Source organism: Corylus avellana, chromosome 5, assembly GCF_965113065.1.
Source record: "Corylus avellana chromosome 5, dhCorAvel1.hap1.2, whole genome shotgun sequence".
Taxonomy (NCBI): Eukaryota; Viridiplantae; Streptophyta; class Magnoliopsida; order Fagales; family Betulaceae; genus Corylus; species Corylus avellana.
The window spans coordinates 21836658-21855034 of record NC_142494.1 but is presented as its reverse complement, the minus strand read 5'-3'; the positions used below and the strand labels follow the sequence as shown (position 1 = coordinate 21855034).

The following is an 18377-nucleotide window of genomic DNA, read 5'->3' as shown; positions in this document are numbered from 1 at the left end:
CTTCTTAGTTCTTTGACACTGGGAAGACAGAAGAGAGTGATTTTAGGGTTTTTTTTTTTTCCTGTCTATTTTTTAATTATTTGTTTGAAATTCTTTTCCTTTTGGGACCGAGATACCATGGGAACGGTCTGACACAGATAGTAGTTTCCCTGCAATCTTTCTTGTTATTAGATTTTTTTTTTTTTTTTTTTAAGCATTTGTTGCATATTAATATAGAAGAGAGATTTACTTCAAATGAATACATTTGAGCATAATAACTTTTATCATAAATTTACATGGCATTATTTTAATGGTAAGAACAAAATTTCACAACTAAATTTAACTATTTAATGACTAATAAATTAAGTGTTTTTTTTTAATGGAAATCTAAGGATTTTATTAATTAAAAATCATGAATATAAAACTCTTACATAGCAGAGCAAAAAGCTCTTATGGCACAAAACATAAAATTCTGCAAAAATTATAGCCATGAGGTTACAAAGTCATAAATACAAATAAAAATTCTTACAATCTGATGTTATTTATGACTTCAATCTTTCGTTAACTCATGTATAAATATAGTTAAAGAGCATATCTATTCCGAGCATACTATATTTAAGACATGGGCAGCCAAATTTTTTAACAAAATTTATTTAAACTAGCCGTGAGAAATAACCCATCACACTTAATTATCGAGACAATGAAAAATAACCATTCACACCTAATTATTCATTTTCACTCATAATGGCAAATAAAGTAAGTGTTAGAGCATTCACATTAGCAAATATTTAGCTAAAATTTAGCTAAATAACATCTTTTTTTTTTTTTTTTAATTGCTTACTTTTTTTAAAGCACATACATATGGCTCGACATTTTAACTATTAATATCTTTATTCTAAAAATATTATTTCATTATGCCCAAAAAAAGAGAGAATCAAATTCATTTTTTTTATTAATTTAATTTATATGTAGTGTTTGGCAAATTTGCTGAGCTAGAGTGCTCAATAGCTTAACAACTTTGTTAAGTACGTTAATAGCTAGTCAAATATTAGGTAGATTATTACGTTAATTTGTAATAAATTTATAATTTTTCCTTTTAAAAAAAAAAAAAAAAAAAAGTATAATTCTTCTAATTACAACACTCTTACTTCAAAATTTAAAATGCAGTTTTACAAAAATCCTATAAATGCTTGTCAGTTGTGACGTGGCCGACACGTGGGATTGAATCTCAAATATGATATGGGACGTAGCACGTGCGAGAGAGCCCATGATATGCATCTGTAATGAATGCGTTCTCATTGTAATGTTTTCTCTTTTGTTTTGTTTTTTGGTTTGCGATGGTCTGCGTGTCACGGATTTTGGGAGAAGAGTATGGCAGAGACAAGACAACTTTCTACCTGACCCTGTGAGACAAAGATTATTACAGCCAATTAATAATGTAAGGAGCAATTATTCCCTGCAGCGCGGCTTCATCACACAACGGAAGGCTTCCGACTCATGGTTTTACTCTGATCTTGACACGTCATCTTACCAAAGCCATCAGATCATTGCCCTAACACGCTTGGCTTTTTTTTTTTTTTTCTCAACCGCTATGTAAAATTGAAATAAAGGTGTCCTTTTTTTTAATTTTGTTTCTAACAAAATTAGAATTTCTTATTATAAATTAACTAAAATTAATATATCCTCCACTCTTTGTTGTCCAAAGATTGAGGAGCCCATTTGCTGTCCAGTCCAGGACATATCCGCCTGGAAAATGATGGCTCCTTTCCCTTCTTTACTCTCTCTCTCTCTCTCTCTCTGTGTCGGAGTGACCTGTCACGCAATTGTCAAGTTTAAAAGCCCAACATATTTCTATTGGATATAGTAGGTAGGTCTCTTTAGAAAAATGCTCACTTTTTCCGGGAATCCGATGTAATTGAGAAAATCACAATTAAATATTAAATCTTCATTTATATTTTCATCAATTATTAATAATTTAGAAAGTGAACATTTACAAAATTTTGAAGACAATAGTAAGTAAATAATATACATATTATGAAACAACTTTTTAGCTCAAAAAGTCTAAGCTAATGAAATTGGATCCATTATTAAATACTATTTTTTTTTTATACTTTATCAATGTAGGACATAAACTTCACAAGTACATACACAAAAGGCCTTAAAGCAACGACAATTGATCAAACCTATGGGTCTTATGGTTAGTAATTAGTACGTGCTTAGTTAAAACGGCGTTGTTTTTATCGACAAAAAACAATGTCATTTTAAGATGACAATATATGTTCATCCTATTCTCAAAGGTTGTCAAAGCTCAACTCTATCTCTACCTTTCAATGCTCTAAATCTCAATTCTCTCTCACTTAATGCAACTGGCCTCTCACCCTCTCTGAGTATCTTTCACTCTCAATGCTCACCCATCGGCAATAACCATTCATACTTATCAACTGTCATCGTCACTTGCTTGGTGGTTATAGTACTACCGATTGTCCAAAAAAACCCGGTAAAAATACCGACCTACCAATAAGGGGTGGTGTGGTAAGTGGAAGATCCCCTATTGAACTATTACACTTCACACAAATTTCCCATATCATAAAAGAATAAGGTAAACATGCAAAACCAATTTCTTATGGTTACATCGATTTGCAATAAGCTATTTCCGGTATAAAATTTTACTAATAGTTCACTAGCAAAAAAAAAAGAAAAAAAAAATTCCATGGACCCAACGTCTATTTCAAATTTTTGTACGAAGGTCAAATGTCACGCCAACACTGATCATATTATGACATGTGCCACTCACAATATAAATATTAAAAAAATGATTTGTTATAACACATGCTTTGTGCAGATTATGAGATGTATTCAGCACTTGAGATAATTAAAGAGATGATTATAATAATAAAAAAGTATGTAAAGCCCACAACATAGCCACGGTTATAGTAGGCCTCACAGAATGGATCGACTTAAACCCATTTTACAAAATGAGACCCATTAAGAAAATTATTTTGGGCTTAACTGCCACGTGTTTTTTTTAATTAATTTCTTTGCACTATGGTTCCGCAATCTGCAGCAGCAAATGGGCTTTTAGGAAGATTTTCACTTTGTTATGCTCGGCCCATTCCATTCTACGATAGGGTCCAGAAAGCGGGCTTCATTCATTTTATAAGAATTTCATAGACCAGAAAAAGAAATAAAAGAATAATCATGTTATACAATTCTAAACTTCTGTCTCAAGAGTCAAGACCCATGTTTGTAAAAAGATTTTTTTTTTTTTTTTAAAAAAAAGTATCATTCTGTGTCTTATAATTTTATGAAATTGTGTATAATAGAGGGAAGCTAGAGATCCTCTAAAGGTGGCGGCAGCCACCCCTTCACCGGTGGAGGATCTAGGTCTCCTTCTCCCCTCCATGTGGGGCACGCTCCACCTGAGGTTGGATATGTGTGAAAAGAAAAAATCATAATCGAATGGAAAAATAAAGACAATAGTAGAATAAATAAAATAAATACAAAAAATTTACATAGTTCGGTTTATAATTTACATTTACTGGTTAAAATCTTATAGGCTACATTTTGTTCTATTTCTTTATGATTACTATTTATAGAAAAAAAATATATATAGTATGAAAAAACAAATAAGCTACTTAGAATTACTCAAAATTTTGTATTGTCGTGGGAGGGAGCAAAGTGTTGTGAAGCTGACGCATGCATGTGAATTTAATAATTTAATAATTATTTTTTTTAAAAAAAAAAATTTAGGTGCATAATATAACTAATTAATTAGTTGTGTCACTGAAAGTTTACATTTAGGGTTTTTTTTTTTTTTTTTTTTTTTTTTTGGGTGCAATTATTTGTTTTCCCCGTTCCCCTATAAGGTAGGGTCAGATTGGTAATCTCGCTTCTATTGGACAGCATATCCCTTGGCTAGGGTTTGGAGCATTTCTCGGGGAGTTTGTCAAATAATATAGCATGTGACCACCGAAGAAGTCACCTTAATTATGGTGAGTGGGGGGCACTTGTCCACACTTAAATTTGCAAGAATTTTGGGATATATATAAATATATATGATATTTGAGGGATTTGAAATTTCCTTTTTTTTTTGAATTAAAATATTGTAGGTCAACTATATATGAGAGTTTTTTATTTATTTATTTTTATAATAGGGCTCCTTGCAATCTGAACAAATTAAATATGAATTCCGTTTACTAAAACATGAGAGAGAGAGATGAAAGAAAAAAGGAAACAACAAGAAAATAAAACGAAGGAAATATAGATTTAGGGAAAATTTGATTTTTTTTTCTTCTATAATATGAAGGTAAGTAAAAAAAAGCTATTTAGACCCTAAATATGGGTTTCTTTTATCTGATAATTTGACAAACAAACAAAAAATTACATGTCATGGATCGGCTTGCTTATTTATATTGAATAATGAATATTATAGTAGTTTAAGGTTTTTTTTTTTTTTTTTTTCTCATCTTGTTAGTTAGTTTAATTGCAACTAATAATTTAGGGTTGAAAGGTAAAATTTATTCTTTTAGGGCTTTTGATGGTTCATTTGTATTCATAATTAATTTTTGAATTTGATATCGTATTGCTTTAACTATTAATAACTTAAAGACCGCTTCATTTGACATTGGACAATTACTGTTTAGTGGACAGAAATTGTAACAAAAATTGATTGATGTGAGAAAAAAATAATAATATTTGGTATATAAAAGTGATTTTTTTTTTTGGTTGTATATTTTTTATTTGAATAGTAATAAAAATGATTAATGTAATGTAAAAAGTAAGAATATTAAGAGTTAAATTTTTGGAATGAATAGTAAAGGACTCTTACCAAACAATGCAGTAAAACTTGCCTTGAGGTTTTATTACTATTCAAAGAAAAAAAACTTTGGTCAATCTCTTATCTCTTCGAGATAATATATATAGATTATCTTATGGGGAAAATATTACCAACAAATGTGTTTAAACTAATTGTTTTATTTATTTAAAATTTTCACCCAATGAAGAAAAAATAGTGACTCTCCAAATGTTGGTAATTCTGGTAGGTGTTTCTTAATTTGCCGTGAGCGAGTCATAATTGTTGACCTTTGCTATTGGAGTAATTTTAGATGTTTCTCTTGTATCCTCATTGAATCCCTCCAAAAATGATATGACTATTAAAATCACTATAGGGCTTATGATTAATCATTATTGGATTTTGATTAAATTGTGATTTTAATAGCAACATCACTTAGATGTTGTGAAGCACCCAGTTGTATAACTGATATTGTATCCCAAGAGCTTTTTGCTCTTTCTATGTAGAGTCAAGTACTCTGTTTTTTTGTGATGAAATGCAAGTGAAATTGTTTCAAAAAAAAAAAAATAGCAACATCACTTAGAGGGACTCAAGAGGAACACAAGAGAGACTTATATAATTACTTGTACTATTGATGTAGCAATTAATTAGCTACGCTAAAGATAATTAAGTTTTTAATAAATTTGAAGACTTTAGGAGATAATTACATCTAGTTGTTGAAATTGGAAAATATCTCACATGATAAGTCATATACATTTTACTATTATTTTAGGCTTTTAGCAATCCTCTTCATATACACCATGACTACATTTAAAATAAAAAAATGAAGAAAAAAAATTATTGCCATCACAATTCAAAGAAAAAATGGAGAGGGAAAACTTAAAGGACTTCCTCTCAATTAATACTATTGAATACGAAAAAGACATTAGATCTGACTCGTAACTTTAATATTTTTTAAGATACGAACTTATTGATTCGTAACATTTTTTATTTTTTAATAGGAAAATGTTATGGTTTGGATGTTTTATTTTATTTTTTGTATTTTCTTGATAATTCGTGGATATTATTATTTTTTTTTAAAAAAAATGAGGGACTGAAAATAAGAGTAAAAAAAAAAAAAAAATTACTCATACGAGCTATTTCACAATTACTGTTTAAATTGCTAACAACGAAATTTCAATCCACAAAATGAATAAACAAGACTCGCGAACATGATACTAACTCAACACAAAATTAAAAGGTTAAGATTAAAAGTTTGACATGTTTAACTAAATTGGTCAAATTAGGGTTGATCTCTATTGTTTTATATCAATGTCTCAACAGTTTTTGACATGACCCACGAAACTAACTAGTTAGAATTGATGAAATTGATGAATATAATATGTTTAATTAAATATATCAAATTAAAATTAGCCCATAAAATCTTATACCCGAATTTCAATACAGCTTTAAACCCAACACGCCAGTAGGCCGTGACATAATGTAGGCTGTGACATAAGGTAGATTGGGTGGAAAGGGTTGACACCGGAAGAGTCACACTCTTGAATTAAACAAAAGTGGCAGCCAAATTAGGTACAGGTAACGTGAGTCATGTCTGGCCTTCTAGAACAAGATCCCACCAATATAACAACTTGGCCGTCTCATATTTATGTAATATATTAATTACACAAATGGGAATGGGAATAGTTAGATAGAATCAATAACTACAAAGAGAAAAAAAGAAAAAGAAAAAGGCACCACAAAAGTAGGCCCCACCTAAATTGATGATAAGAGACAGAGATAGTTGCGATATTAAACGTCACCGTCTACCAACCTTCACCAACCATCACGTTCTCCTATCCTATTGCCGTGTCTCTTCCAAGTTCCAGGTTGGTAGAGTTTATCCACTGTCTCTCTTCCTATTCCCCTGTCGTTTTGCTTTGGTGGGAGCCAAAATGGGAATTGCTTCACTCACCACGCCAAGGCATTTAGCAAGCTTCATTATTGCTCCCCCACGCGACACGTGTTGCACAGATGAGCTCGTTTCACGAAAAGAAGGTGCGGTTTGGCTTGCTTTCCTAAAAAGATATCTCACATGGAACGATGATGATGTCATCGAGTGGGATTATAAAATTAGAATGATTAACTCAAATTAATTGACTTCATTAATTCAGATCCCCCACATTATCCGTTTAAAAATCCTTCAAATTCTACATAATGTAATGAAAAATTTCTCTCCCCCCCGCCACGGTCGCCACCCATGTTCTTTTTTGTTTATTGGTGCATCTTGCACGTTTTATGGATGCAAATCAAAGCAAGTAATCGGTTATGTTTGTTAATATGTTTTGAGGTTGTTTTTTATTTTTAGTTTAAAAAAAATGTTGGATGCAAAATAAATTAGTTGAAAATTATTTATATATATAATAAGGAAAAATATTATTTAGCCCCTCAAACTATCAGTCATTTTTATTTTAGCTCCTTAATATTTAAAAAGTGATAAAATAACCTTCAAACTACCAACTAGTTGCAATTTGGTTACTCCGTTAGTCATTACCGTCAAATAGAATGAAAATTCAATACATGTCGTTTTGACAAGGTTAAGTTACTAAAATACCATTTCGCAAAAAAAAAAAAAAATCAATTTAAAAAATGCCTTCCAAAATAATGTCATTTTGAGAAAAAAAAAAAAAAAAAAAAAAAACGGTGGTAACATTTAGGGGTGGCTCGCCATAGGCATTTTAGTAATTTAATCTTAAAAAATGACGTCGTTTTGCATTTTTTATCCTATTTGACGGTGTTAACTAACGGAGTGGTCAAATTATAACTTTTTGATAATTTAAAAGTTATTTTATTATTTTTTAAACATTAAGACGCTAAAATGAAGATGACTAGTAGTTTAAGGTTAAATTATATTTTTTTCGATATAATAATTAATGTGAGCAATAATATCACGTAATAATTTCTTTTTTTTTTTCCACCGCTCAAAAAGCTACCCAAAACATCAGGCTTGACTATTACCTATTTGACGTGGAAGTGACAAGTCGGAACCCACCCCTTTGGAGAATATAGCATGTTGGTAAAAAGACAATATGAATCATATGATTGTGTAATAGAAGTAATGACTTCGTAGCAGGTGGGCAGCTTCTGGATGGGATGACGTATAAAGTGAAATGTCACATGTGCTCTTTTTACGTGATAGTAAAAATTAATTTGTATAAGATATATTAATGATAATTTTTACGTGGTAAAAATCTGGTTTTGAGAAACCTACCTTACCAATTACCATGTTAATAAATGATATGCATAGTGGGTGTTGAAATTAAGTAAAAGCACAGCTACCGTTTAACCTATTGACATGGGCGTTCAATGATGATAATGAAAGAGGATTAATAAGGCAGAAGTAGGCCAGTGGAAGGGAGGACCGATCTATTCCTGTAGGTGACTAATTGACCATCTCGACCCTGCCTGCTTTATGAAGAAGACGAGGACTTTTGTCTTCGTGGCAGTCAGAAAGCCTGCAATTTAATTCAATTTCGACCTTCTTATCATGGACTGCAGGTACCAGAGACGGCTAGCATCTCAGCAGGGATATAACCATTCACAGCAATTTGCTGTTGAAAGCCTAATAATTGAAACAAATAATGAGAGAGAATTTATAAGAGATTTATTTATTTAAATAAATATAATTTTTTTTTTATAAATTGGGTTATTGGAACTAAATTTCAATTTAATTTCTATAAGACTATCACTCTAAAAGTGATGTACCTTCTAAAATCATCATTGGAGTTATGATTAATCATTATTTAATTTTGATCAAATAATAATTTTAAAAGTCACTTCATTCATAAAATGACAAAAAAAAAAAAAAATACAAAAATAACTTTTAAAATTACTCCCGGAACAGACTAAGTTAAATTTGACCAAATCAGTTTGTTCCACACCTAATCTGTTAATTAGCTGTTCTTGGGGGAAGGGCAAATGAAATGGAGAGGAGTCATTTAGGCAAAAAGGTGGGACAATTGAGACAATATTATTCCTATCTTTTAATATAAAGACAACTATATTTCACCTTTTGCCTAAATGACTCATCTCCATTTCACCCTTTCCATTGTTGGGTCAGCGTGTAAGGCTTGCAAGTAAAATGCAAGGCCATGGCAGCATTACTCTACGAAATACGCTAAAAAAAAATAAAAAAATAAAAAACAGTTAATATATGAGAAACATTAAAAATACAAGAGAAAAACATTAATCAACCAGCCATGCAATTAGTTAGATGATTAGGTGGAGCCAGGAGGTTTGTCAGGTGTGTGTTGCTTCTTCACTAAAATAGGCCTAGCTAAGACCATCTGCACTGTGTATTATTAATATATAGATGTGCATGCACATGCACTCTATTCTTAATCTTTACAAAATTAACACTTTGTTTATACTTTAAGAAACATATAATTACATGTATATATGGGTCTATTTTTTTTCTATATTAATATATAAAAATTAAAGCAGAAAAGCAAATTAAAAGAGGAAGCAAGCTTAGGTAGCAGCAGATCGATCTAGGTGGACATTTTCTTGAAAATGAATTCTTGTTTGGCTGGCTTTAAAACTAAATCCCATTCCCATAATCCCATTAATGCAGGAATCCCATTCCCATACCTTCCTATCCTATGCAGCATGCACATGACCTTCCCTTTTGACTCTCTCTCCCCCACCTTTTAACTAACCAACTGTTTCTTTTTTGTATTCTTTTAATCAGAGATTCGGTTACCTACCTCCCAAACATGTCACATGTGTCTCTCTCATCATCATCTCTTCCTTCTCCCTCCCCTCCAATCACACAGATGCTAATGCTATGCTTAGATTCCTTCTCCAATCTCAATTATTTACATTCTTGGAAATATTAAGGCGACGCTACCACTCACAAATAATCAACGAATTCTGCAATTTGATTGGCTCCCTTCAGCCCCAAATATTGACAGTAAGCTTCTAGATGCAAGTGTTTGTTCTTTTTCTTTTTAACGTATCTTCCATCCTTTTAAGAAGATAAGTCATGGAATTAGTTCAACTTATCAAAAAGGAACAAAAAAAAAAAAAAAAAAAAATTCAAACTTATTAATTAAGCCCTATAATTTGTAAAACAATAACTTATTTCAATGGGTTTGGAGAAAAACTTTGCCCTTCGTTATAATATTACAGTAGTTAGTTTTGAATCTCTCACAAATTTACTAATATTTATCAAATTATTTATACACCGGCGTCACGATCATATCTAATTCAATTTTTGCGTATTTGATCTATTGGAGACCAATTAGGGCTATTGACAAACCCAACCAAATGATTTTACTTAAGCTCATAATTTTTTATACGAGCCCGTTTGGGAGTGCGTTTTTAAAGAAATAATCTACGTTTTAAAACCAAATCGCAATTTTGGAACGTTTGGGATTACGATTTTAAAAACGCAAATTTTAAAATCGAGGAAAAATTCTGTGCGATTTTAACATATTTTACCAAACCCTGTGCGATTTTAAAAAGTAATGATTTAAAAAATGCAATTTTTAAAATCGCACTCCTAAACGGGCTCGAATCCTATACGAACCCAAAATGAAATTAACAGGTTGAAGTTGAGAGGTATAAACCGTTTAATTAAATAAATCGGAATTAGGGTCGACCTATATATTCTTATACTCATTCCTCGATACGACTTAAGCTCGACAAACGACATATTTTTACCCATATTTGCCCATCCGTTTAATTACTACAATTTTTTATTTTTTTTCAAATCAAAGAGATATAATTTTTTTTTTAATTTAATTTTCTGGGGAAAAATGATTCTTTTAATTTTATTTTTTAATTTAATGATATGCACAAAAGAAAAGAAAAGAAAAGAGAACGATGTGATAAAGTTAATCTTTAAGGGGGTCAAAAGAGCTGAGTAGGAATTCCTCTTGGATGAATTTATGCTCAAATCAGCACGCACTAAATCCTACCAGCCTCAGTTTTATACAAATCCAACTTGGAACTTATTATGTGATTCTTTTTTAAGTTGGTGTGGAGAGAGATCCACCATTCTTAGTGGACCCTATATATTCTAAGGTTCCTTACACGTGGCTTTTTTCTTTCTCATACTAAATTAATATTAATCACCGTCCGATCATGTTATTGTTTGGTAGGTCTACCCATCTTCGCATAATCAACACATAACTTACTATTTTCTCTAAGGCATCTTTTATTATTATTATTATTATTATTATTCTTTTTATATATCATATTTGAAATATGATATATATGTATGCTGTTCAAAAGTTTAAGGTTTTGGATTTTTTAATAAGTTTTTTTTTTTTTTTTTTGGGATTTGCTGGGCATATGATGATAAAGTAATCCAACTTGTTAATTAATTAATTAGGAAGACTAGGGTTCTTAATGAAGCTGACTAATACCTTTTGATGTGGTTGTTACATTTGTTACGTGTCAGATCACCAAGAATATTCAAATCCTTTAAAATTAATCCCTCCCACTTTCTTTTTCTATTGAAAAGTACATGGACAAAAGAATTGAACGAACTTCAACGTTCAACCCAATCCCTATTCTAGATATATGCTATGACTATTTGAGGACGATTTGATATCAGTACTGGAGATATATATAGTTCATTCCATTAATTTGGTGATATTTTCTTCTCAATTATTTCATAATTGAATTAAGGGAAATTATATATAACTCTTTAGATCAACGCGCCTTCATTAAAAACTTCTTAGGTGTTTTTTTTCTTTCAGAAATTGACTCTCTAGGTCAATCGAAACTACAATAAACTTCTTACCGTCAAAAATTTTTAACAACTGTTAGGATTACTCAAAACTCCCCGTTTTACCTGATTAAAATATTAATTTTTTATTAATTTAATTAAAAAAATTAAATCTTTTAAAAAAATAATAATAAAAAAATTGAAGGGTGGCCAGGGGTGATTTGGGGTGACCTGCGGGCCACTCCAAACCCCCAAGGGGGTGGCTTGGGGTGGCCTCCAAACCACCTGGAGGTGGCCGCGAGCGGACCCCATTGGGGGTCTGGGGTGGCCGCAGGCCACCTTAGGGTGGGCAAACCACCCCTGGGGTGGCCGTAAGCCACCCCATAGGGGTTGGGGGGGGGGGGGGGTGGCCAAGGGTGGCGCTTCAATTTTTATTTTTTTTTAAGATTTAATTTTTTAAATTAAATTAATAAAAAATTAATATTTTAATCAGATAAAATAGGGAGTTTTGAGTGACCCTAACGGCTGTTAAAAAATTTTTACTGTAAGGAGTTTATTGTAGTTTCGATTGACTCAGATAGTCAATTTCTAAAAAAAAAAAAAAAAAAAAAAAAATCACCTAGGGAGTTTATAATGAAGGCGCGTTGACCTAAAGAGTTTATATATAATTTTCCTTGAATCAATTCTATCTAATTTTGATAAATTCTCAATTGCATTCTCTCTGGCATGACAATAAAAATTATGGTCTAATTTTTTATCCATTTAAAATTTAATAGTAATTTTACCGTCCCATCAAGGAATGCACACTTGGGAGTGCATGTGGCATTTCTCATTGTAAAAACACCTAAACTTAAGGATTTATCAATATTACTATATAGGAGTGACTATTTGTATTTGAGTGTCGAGTTTGGATTGTGTTGATATAGAGGTATAAAATTATATAAGTTCACTTCAAAAAAGAAAAAAGAAAAGAAAAGAAAGGTTATATAAGTTAACCCTTTACTTATTTAATTAAATGAGTCAAACAATTTAATCATAACTCCTTAAATTTATGTTGGGTTTGTTTGGGGTTCACGGATTATGTAAAAAATTGACAGCCCTAAATGTCGCGTGTTAAGTTCAGATCGTATCGAGATATGAGTATAAAACTATACGTGTCAACTTTAACCTAACTCATTTAATAAAACGGATTAGACTTCATTAACTCAAACCCAGTAATTTCGTGTTGAGTTCATATTAAATTTGCGGGCAGTATCAAAATTACTAGCCCTACTGCAACGAAATTTTATTTTTACTTCACACAGCAATTGGCGTCCATACATATTATAACACCAAGTTTGATAAACCCTAACCAAAACATGTAACCGCAAAAATATACCACGAACTTTAATTTTTTCCCAGCATTAGTTGCCGAAATAGTCAATTGCTAACAATTTAAACAATTAATTGCTGAAAATCTCAATCCTTATGAATAAAAGAAAATTAGGTTCAACTTGGATGGGAGTTGGGTACCGCACATGCTCTTCATAATTATGGTTTAATTTCATCCTTGGCAAGTTTACCTAAATCCACTCAAAATTTGGTGCATTCTAGTTAGGGTGGTGATACATGCCCAAACATCACGCAAGTCCATATCAAGTGGAAGTTAGGAGAAGTTGCTCCGGGCAGGGAATTGCTACTGCCCCACTTATCCTCCCACTAATGCAATTTGTACCTAAAAATCCACGTGTAACCACAACCCAACTGCCAAACCTCATCATTTGCCCGGGTCAAAGGGCGGATTCTTACCGTTACATTATCAAGTTGTACGACGATTTATTAAATAACATTATTCAACGATAATTGGTAAAATAATTAATCAAAAAAGTTGATTTGTCAATTTAATTAATTATGAGCTGACTTATGAACCATATACATTATTAATTTTGTACGATTTAATATGGACAACACTTGAATCCTAATCCCTCTCATGCATGGTATGTAAGGAGAGTAAATTAATGGGACCATGTGATACTTATAGATCCAATAATATGTCAAAAAAAAAAAATTGAAAAAAAAAAATCAAATAATATGTGAGCAATACATCTAATTATTCACATAGAGCTCAATGTCATATCAAGTACCTATATCAAGTATCAATATAGGGTTTTGTTAGGGTATTACTGCTTTTATTACAAGATTTTTTTTTAAATTTTTTTTTTTTTTTATATAAATTAATGTGGTATAATGAATAAGAGTAATGTTAGAAGGAGGGTTAGAGTGGTCTTTGTGTCCTCTCAGATGTGATTTGCTTTTTATAATTGTTATTAAATTTGAGATGATTTTTATTAGATTTTGATCTGTTAGTATATTGTTATACCACTGATATACAACTAAAACACGTAGCTGTACAAATTAAACATTGATTTTTTTTTTCTTCCTTTTAACAAATGATGATCAAATGACATATTTTTACTAATACATCATTAAGTTATATTGGTAGCGATAAAGAGAGAAACAAGTATGGGAGTCGCACAACAAAAAGAAATAAACTTCCTTTTTGAAGCAATCGCACAAGAGGGTTAAAGAGGGCTTTTGGTGTTTTCTCTTTTGTCATAGTGTGAGGTTTTAAGGGATTTTCTCTCTATTACTTTTCTTACTTTATCTTTTGTTTGCGAATTTTCTCATAGTCGTTTCTATCAATGGATGTTGGCTTGTTAAGTCGAACCACGTAAATTTTAGCATCCTGAATGATTAGGTTAATTTTATTATGTATTTTTTTTACTTCTTGGGGATCCTAAATTTATTTCGTTACTACAGTCTGGTAGCTAACATTACTCATATAGTAAAAAATGTAACTTATTAATTTAATTAATTAATAGCCGACTTATCAACCATAAAAACTATTAAATCTGTAAAATTTAATACAGACCATGCAGTAGATCCTATGATATTTGACTTGAACCCTATTCCCTCCCGTAGTTGACTTGAACCCTATATTAATGGGACCATTGTTAGTTGGAGTATTACTTCTACTACTGCTTTTATTATTAATTTTTTTTGTTTTTAAATAAAAAAATAAAAAAAATTGCAAGAAAAATTATATAAATGTGAAAACATTGTTATGTATTTGTATTTTAAATTGTTTATTTTTTTAATTTTTTTTTTTTAAAAGAGAGAAATAGAAAGTGTTAAGAAAAAAATTATAACAAACAAAAAAAATATAAGACAAAGAATCCCAAAAGTAATTGATAATTTGGGAAGAGTGATACACATGTTCCTCTACTTGGTATGATTGAGATATATCTAAAAATGGGATATGATTACATTGGCAGGTAAAAGCATTAATTAAGAAAGTTATGAAAATAAAAAAGAAAAAAGAAAAAAATCTACGAATCCATGGGTCTGTAATATCTATAGAACCCATTAGAGTTCTGGCAATTCCCACACAACCCATTGCTCTGGAACCCTAAATGGCAACACAAACACACCGCCTGTGTCACCATGGCCGACTGGAAAGGAACTTGTTGGAGCTTCGACTCGGCCGTGTTTCCAAAAGACAGCCGAGTCGACTCGGCCTGAAACGGCCCAAGCCCAACAGAAAGCTCCAAATTGAGCTCGCTGATCTCACATGCTTCTTGCCGGTGTTGTTGTTGTTGTTGTTGTCGGCGGTTTTGCAGCTGTGGCGGTTCTTCCTCGGTTGTCGTGCCGCTACTGGTGCAGTTGGCATCTTCAACCGACTCGGTCTTCGGCTGCAACGTGGCGAAGTTGTGGACGTCGTTGTTTGGCTGATTCACGGCGGTGATTCCGGCCGCCACCGGAAAAGACGGTGGGGAGGAATTTCTGAAATCTAAGTGGGAAGCTGCGGCGTTGGCGTTGGGGCCGGCGATCTCCTTGAGGGGGCGGTGAGTTTGTGGGTCGACGCCACGGCTGATGAGCTTCCGCTTGATGTGCGTGTTCCAGTAGTTCTTGATCTCGTTGTCAGTTCTTCCCGGTAATCTTCCCGCAATCAAAGACCATCTGCAGCCAGCCACATATAAAAAACTACACATAAGAACTTGGAATTTCCCAGTTCTTTCCAACGTTTTCTCAGCAACCAAACAAGAGCCCTTAGGGAAATTAACCCAGAAGCTTAAAAGCGGAAAATTGAAAAGAAATATTGGGGCTCACTTGTTTCCCAGCAAACTATGAAGCTTGATGATGAGTTCATCTTCTTCTTCAGTGAAATTACCACGCTTGAGGTCAGGGCGGAGATAGTTTATCCACCTCAATCTGCAACTCTTGCCGCATCTAAGCAATCCTACAGAAACACAAAAATTAAAAATAAAATAAAAATTATGAGAAGAGTGATTTCCAATTTCCAATTTCCAATTTCCAAAGGAGTTGAATTTGATTAATTAAGGTAGATGGGTACCGGCGGATTTGGGGAGCGAGCGCCAGCAGCCTTCGCCGTGGGCGCGGATGTAGTCGATGAGGCGCTGGTCTTCCTCTTTGGTCCAGGCGCCTTTGTTGGTGTGCGCTTTTTCACAGCAAGGGGAGCGTCCCATGTCGTCCTCAAAGTTTGTGTGGAAGGAAGAGGTGGATGTTTTTGGATAGATATTAGATATGGAGCCTAGGAGTTTTAAGTAGAAATTTTTTTTTTTAAAAAAAATAAAATAAAATAAAATGTTTTGTTTGATGTTTTCCGAGGTTCGTTCTTACCGCCCTTTGTCTGGTACCAGTTTTGAAACCCAAAAAAGGATAAGAAGGGAAAACAAATTTGAGAGAGAGAGAGAGAGAGAGAGAGGTTTGAAGTTTGAAGGCGGAGAGATTGTAGAGAGGAAATATGAAATGAGGAGATATATATGTAGTGTGGGTGTGGGGGGGAGAGAAATGGGGAGGCGGATAGGGGGTGGGAGTGTGTAGAGGGGGGGATTTGACCAAGTTGGTAGGAAAGGCAAGTGGTTAGTGGTTACAGATAGGTCTGGATTTGGTTGGTAGCTCTACTGTTACGTCACATTCTTGTGGGCTCTCCTCTCTCTCTTCCTTCTTCCATTTCAAAAATTTACTTCATCTACAAAATAATATATTAATAACATAAACACTTCAAATTCAAAATCAGACCAGGCGACAGAAAAAGAATAAATGCCCATTTACTTTTTTATTTTTATTTTTAATAATACAATGGAAAAACGATAAGAAAAATAAATTTAACAAAAAAAATAAAAAACCCGGATGCCAATTACGGTAGTGGCTCGCATTTCTCTACGGTGTCGTATTGGCTTATGAGAATGCTCAATCCATTGTTGTCACTATAAAATATTTATGCACATAAATGAAATATCATTTATCACATCATCTACTTGGCCAACTTGAGTTGGGATAATAAAGTTCTAGTTATGGGCTCAAACTAGACCACAAAGCTTGGCGTGCCGGGCCGGTCACAATAGTTGCTTAAAGAGAGAGGCTTTGAGGATAACTACGTTTAAGTTTGTCCTTATACAACATTTCCTATCATAACTTGTCAATAACTCGTAATTCAATGTTATATTTGACCAAGGTTGTTCCCCGTAAGTGAACGACACCTGACTAAGGTCATACAAAGTAAGTGGGCACAAGTTTGGTACCACATCTAACCAGAATTGCAGCCCATTAGAGAGAACACGCGGCCAAGGTTATAATATCTTGTTAGTAAACACCCCATGTAAGGAGAGGACATGCAAGCATTTCAAGTACGACCACACAACTATTCTCCTTCCAAATACTCTAGCTCTCTTCTTTAGAACAACTCATCCTTGACCTTAACTAATTTAAGCAATAGAGACTTTCCCATCAGCAACCGCCGACAAGTATCCGACTATTTTTACTCTTCCAATTGTATATTGGCCAAGTCTAACTGTAGCATCATCAGTTGCTTTCTCTTTGAGGGAACGTTATCGTTATATTACTTCTTTAGAGAAAAGACCATATGGTTCAAGTATAATGATATATAATATAGTCATAATTAATAAGTTAGTAATAGTAACTAAATTTTATTTTTCTTTTTGATCAAACACCCTGTTGCTACTGAAACTCTATACACCGATCTAATGTTCCAATCTTCATATTCAGTTTATTGTTGAAGCAGATAGAGTTGAAATGTATTGTGCTATTCAATTGAGAAACGAACACGTACGATGATTGCTGTGTTTATTTCAAATTTTCAATCTACTTTTTCGGTGGTGGTTATTTCAATGTAGTTGAAAAAAACAGCATATATAACAGCCGCGCATGCCTCACTGCCCATGCTTCCTTACCAACCTGCATGCAGAGTAGTTGGGTAGGGGCTGGCAAGTGTATGTACGGGAACCAAGTTAAATAATCTCTCTCTCTCTCTCTCTCTCTCTCCTCCCATACTTAGAACTCCAGATTCATCCTTCAAAACAAACCGTCCGAATTTAGATGTGAAAATCTACAAGATTTGAATCCCCTTAGATGAGTAAGAGTTCAGATGTGAACAGTTTTACTCAACCATGAGTAAGATAATGTCGGCCACCAACCAGGCTTTTTGTTAAATATTGGCTTAAGGTGCTTGTAAGAGTAAACAGTTTGCAGGCTTAAACAAACACTTCAAAAAGTGAGTGCCATCGACATGTGTGTCCAAAGGAAACCAGTTTTCAACTCTGTACAGCAACGCCTCATTCTGCTACGTATTGATTTGCAAGTTAGAAATAATGAAGTTTTTCAAGCTAAGGATTGGGAGGATTACCGCAGAGAGTAGATTCGTTGAATTTTGTGCCCTTAATTTGCGTTGTTTCTTGGTAGAGTTTAGGTTCTTCCCATCCAAAGAAAAGGAACATTAGCCACCCACGCCTCCTACAATGGAAAAGGGGCAGAGAGTTTCTGCACAGGGATACTGAAGCATGTCAATAAGACAGAACCAACCAAATCACC

General features: G+C 33.0%; 1 protein-coding gene across 1 annotated transcript; it reads right to left on the bottom strand.

Annotated features, from left to right (window-relative positions):
• Positions 1–14689: 14689 nt before the first annotated feature.
• LOC132182734 (transcription repressor MYB6) lies at positions 14690–16337 on the bottom strand. Its single transcript, XM_059596062.2, has 3 exons — positions 15880–16337; positions 15636–15765; positions 14690–15485 (listed from the first exon to the last, which is right to left on the bottom strand). The coding sequence occupies exons 1-3, from the start codon at positions 16010–16012 to the stop codon at positions 14855–14857; spliced, it is 894 nt and encodes a 297-aa protein (XP_059452045.2). The 5' UTR covers positions 16013–16337; the 3' UTR covers positions 14690–14854.
• Positions 16338–18377: the final 2040 nt, after the last annotated feature.